This window comes from Elephas maximus, chromosome 2 (genome assembly GCF_024166365.1).
Source record: "Elephas maximus indicus isolate mEleMax1 chromosome 2, mEleMax1 primary haplotype, whole genome shotgun sequence".
Lineage (NCBI taxonomy): Eukaryota > Metazoa > Chordata > Mammalia > Proboscidea > Elephantidae > Elephas > Elephas maximus.
In genome coordinates this window covers 204,808,720-204,811,745 of record NC_064820.1, presented here as the reverse complement: position 1 = coordinate 204,811,745, position 3,026 = coordinate 204,808,720, and the positions used below count along the sequence as shown (strand labels likewise).

The window sequence follows — 3,026 nt, the reverse complement described above, 5'->3', positions numbered from 1 at the left end:
TGTACAAGTAATAAGAAAAAGGGATCAGAAGAAAGTATGATATTATTTTGTACTAAGCAATACCAACTAAAAAAAAAAAAACTGGAGAAGATAAAATTGTATAAACGTTAGAAAAGGAACATACTGAGGCTAATTTTTCCCTCATGTTTCATGCTCTCCATTTTTTTCCAAAATTATTTGCATTTGTCTCTCCTGTCCAAAGCAAAGTACCCAAAGATGCCTAATTCTACCACAGTGACTGAATTCCTGCTTACAAGATTTTCTGATGTGTGGGAGCTCAGAGTTTTGCACTCCATTTTATTCCTACTGATGTACTTGGCAACCCTAATGGAGAACTTTCTCATTGTCACAGTAACCACTTTTGACAAGAGTCTTCACACCCCCATGTATTTCTTCCTTAGGAATCTATCTGTCCTGGATACATGCTACATTTCTGTTACTATACCCAAAGCATGTGTCATCTTCCTGCTTGACAACAGGGTAATTTCCATGGTTGGATGTGCAGCTCAGATCTTCCTTGTGGTTTTGTGTGCTTTTTCCGAGATGCTATTCCTCACTATTATGGCCTATGACCGCTATGTGGCCATCTGCCATCCTCTCCACTACCCTGTGATCATGAACCGTCACGTTTGTGTCCAGATGACACTGATCTCCATACTCAGTGGTATTATCTACTCAGGATTTCACATGGGCAACACATTCTGGTTGATCTTTTGTCAGTCCAACGTGGTTCACCTGTTCTTCTGTGACATACCCTCTCTTTTGAAGCTCTCCTGCTCTGACACCTCCAGCAATGAGATTGAAATTTTTGTCTCTGCACTAGTAATTGCAGGTGGCTGCTTTTTTTTAATCATTATGTCTTATATTCGCATATTTTCCACTGTGTTCAAGATTCCAATTGGGGGAGAGAGAGGAAAGGCCTTTTCCACCTGTGTCCCTCATATTGTTGTGGTAACAATCTTTGCCATCACAGGCGCTGCTGTGTACATGAATCCAATCTCCAAATCCAACTCATTTCAGGACATGATTATTTCTGTGTTCTATTGTATAGCCCCTCCTTTCCTAAATCCTATTATCTATAGTCTTAAAAACAAGCAGATAAAAGAGGCATTAAGCAGAATTATAAAAAGAATGCTCTATTCAGGAAAATGATAGAATAATCATTTCAAGATTTTCCCACTTTGATGACATGAGTTAAAAATGGTACAGAATTAGCCTTCTTGCCTACTTCTAAAACTGGGAACCTGTTTTAATTTCTAAGTGAGAAAAAAGTATTATTTGTCAGCATAGAAATTATACATCAGTACTTTTAAAGTTTTCTCTCTCAAAAGTTCACATACCTTTCCAGATTCTTTAAATATGACTGCTAAAGACTGGTATTTTTGGTAAATATTTCTAATTAGAATTATCTAAAGAGTCCTAGAATAGATAAGCTATATATTAACTTTGGTTTATTTTACAACTATAAGAGAAAAATAATCATTCAATCACTTATACATTTAAAAGAGTTGTAAAAATATATAGAATAGCATATAAATCTGTTTATAAAAATAACACTAAAATGTTAACTTTTTTCTAATAGATAAAAAAAGTATTTAAATATGTGGTTGGGAAGAGAGCTCAATGATATGTTATTTTTCAAAATCTGGAAAAATAAATTTTGAATAAAAATTATTTACAAAATGTGAATCATTGGTTTGTTTAGAAAGTTTAGGATTAAGATTATTTGTTAGCAGGTATTATTATCTCCATAACAAAAAGACAAAAATAAAAGTTTCTTTTTTCTATTTTACTATTCTTATGATGCACCCTTTCAATGTATTAGGGAGATACATATTTAAGTAGTGTTTCATGTGGATGCACATTCCAATTGCCCCTCTGTCAGTCCAATGTGACCCATCAGTTCTTCTTTGACATCCTCTTCTGCTGAAGTTCTCCTTCTCTGACACCTTTAGCAATGAAACTGGAAATTTTTTCTCTTCAGTGGTGATGACTTTATCTTCATCTTCATGTATTAAATTCACATATTTTCTACTGTGCTGAAGTTTCCAACCAGGGGAGAGAGAGGAAAGACCTTTCCACCCGTGTCCCTCATATTCTCATGGTGATAGTTTTGTCAGCTCAGCCATTACTGTGTATATGAAGCCAACCTCCAGCTCATCCACAATTTAGGACATGATTATTTCTGTGTTCCACTCTGTAGTTCCTCCTTTCCTAAATTTTATTATCTGTAGTCTTAGGTACAATCAGGTAAAAGAAGCTGTAGGAAGAATTATGAGATGAACACTCTTCAGGAAAATGATAACTATTTCAACAAATTTCTGCTTTGATGAGGCAAGTTGAAAAATGCTTTAAAATTGTCTTTCTTGCCTATTTCCAAAATTGGGAAATTTGACTTGATTTCAGCCACTGCATTATATGTCAACAAAGACAAACTACATCCATGTTTTAATATCAGGTTTTCCCTCCATAAAATACACATTCTTTGATGTTTGACTGCTGTAGACTTACTTTTTGTAACTATTTCTCTAAATAATCCTAGAATAAACAATAGTGTCACTTTGTGTTTCTTTGCATTTAAAAAAGAGAAAGGAGAATGATTCATTCAGTCATGAATTTTAAATATTTCTAAAAATATACAGAATAACTTCAGAAAACTTGTCAAAAATAATACTAAAATATTATTTTCTGAATTAAAAAACGTGGCTGGTAAGAGAAATCCAGTGATAGCTTATCTTTTTCTTTATAATCTTGAAAGATAAATATTAAATAAAAATTGTTTACAAAATATAGATCACTGATTTGTTTAGAAAATTTAGTGTTATAGATTACTTATTGGTAGGTATCATCATCTCTGGAGCCCTGGTAGTGCAGTGGTTAAGAGCTGCAGCTGCTAATCAAAAGGTCAGAAGTTTGAATCCACCAGCCACTCCCTGGAAACACTAAGGGGTAGTACTACTCTGTCCTATAAGGTCACTGTGAATCAGAATTGACTCGATGGCAACAGTTTTTTTTTTTTTTTTGGT

At 33.9% G+C, this 3,026-nt stretch overlaps 1 protein-coding gene across 1 annotated transcript; it reads left to right on the top strand.

Moving 5' to 3' along the window:
- The first annotated feature begins 216 nt into the window (after positions 1–216).
- On the top strand, positions 217–1,152 carry LOC126067631 (olfactory receptor 14C36-like). Its single transcript, XM_049869726.1, has one exon. It carries the CDS (start codon positions 217–219, stop codon positions 1,150–1,152), a length of 936 nt encoding a protein of 311 aa, XP_049725683.1.
- The last annotated feature ends 1,874 nt before the right edge of the window (positions 1,153–3,026 follow it).

Bases quoted from the DNA above. Each gene is read 5' to 3' on its own strand.
- LOC126067631 (XM_049869726.1), top strand. From the start codon at position 217: ATGCCTAATTCTACCACAGTGACTGAATTCCTGCTTACAAGATTTTCT.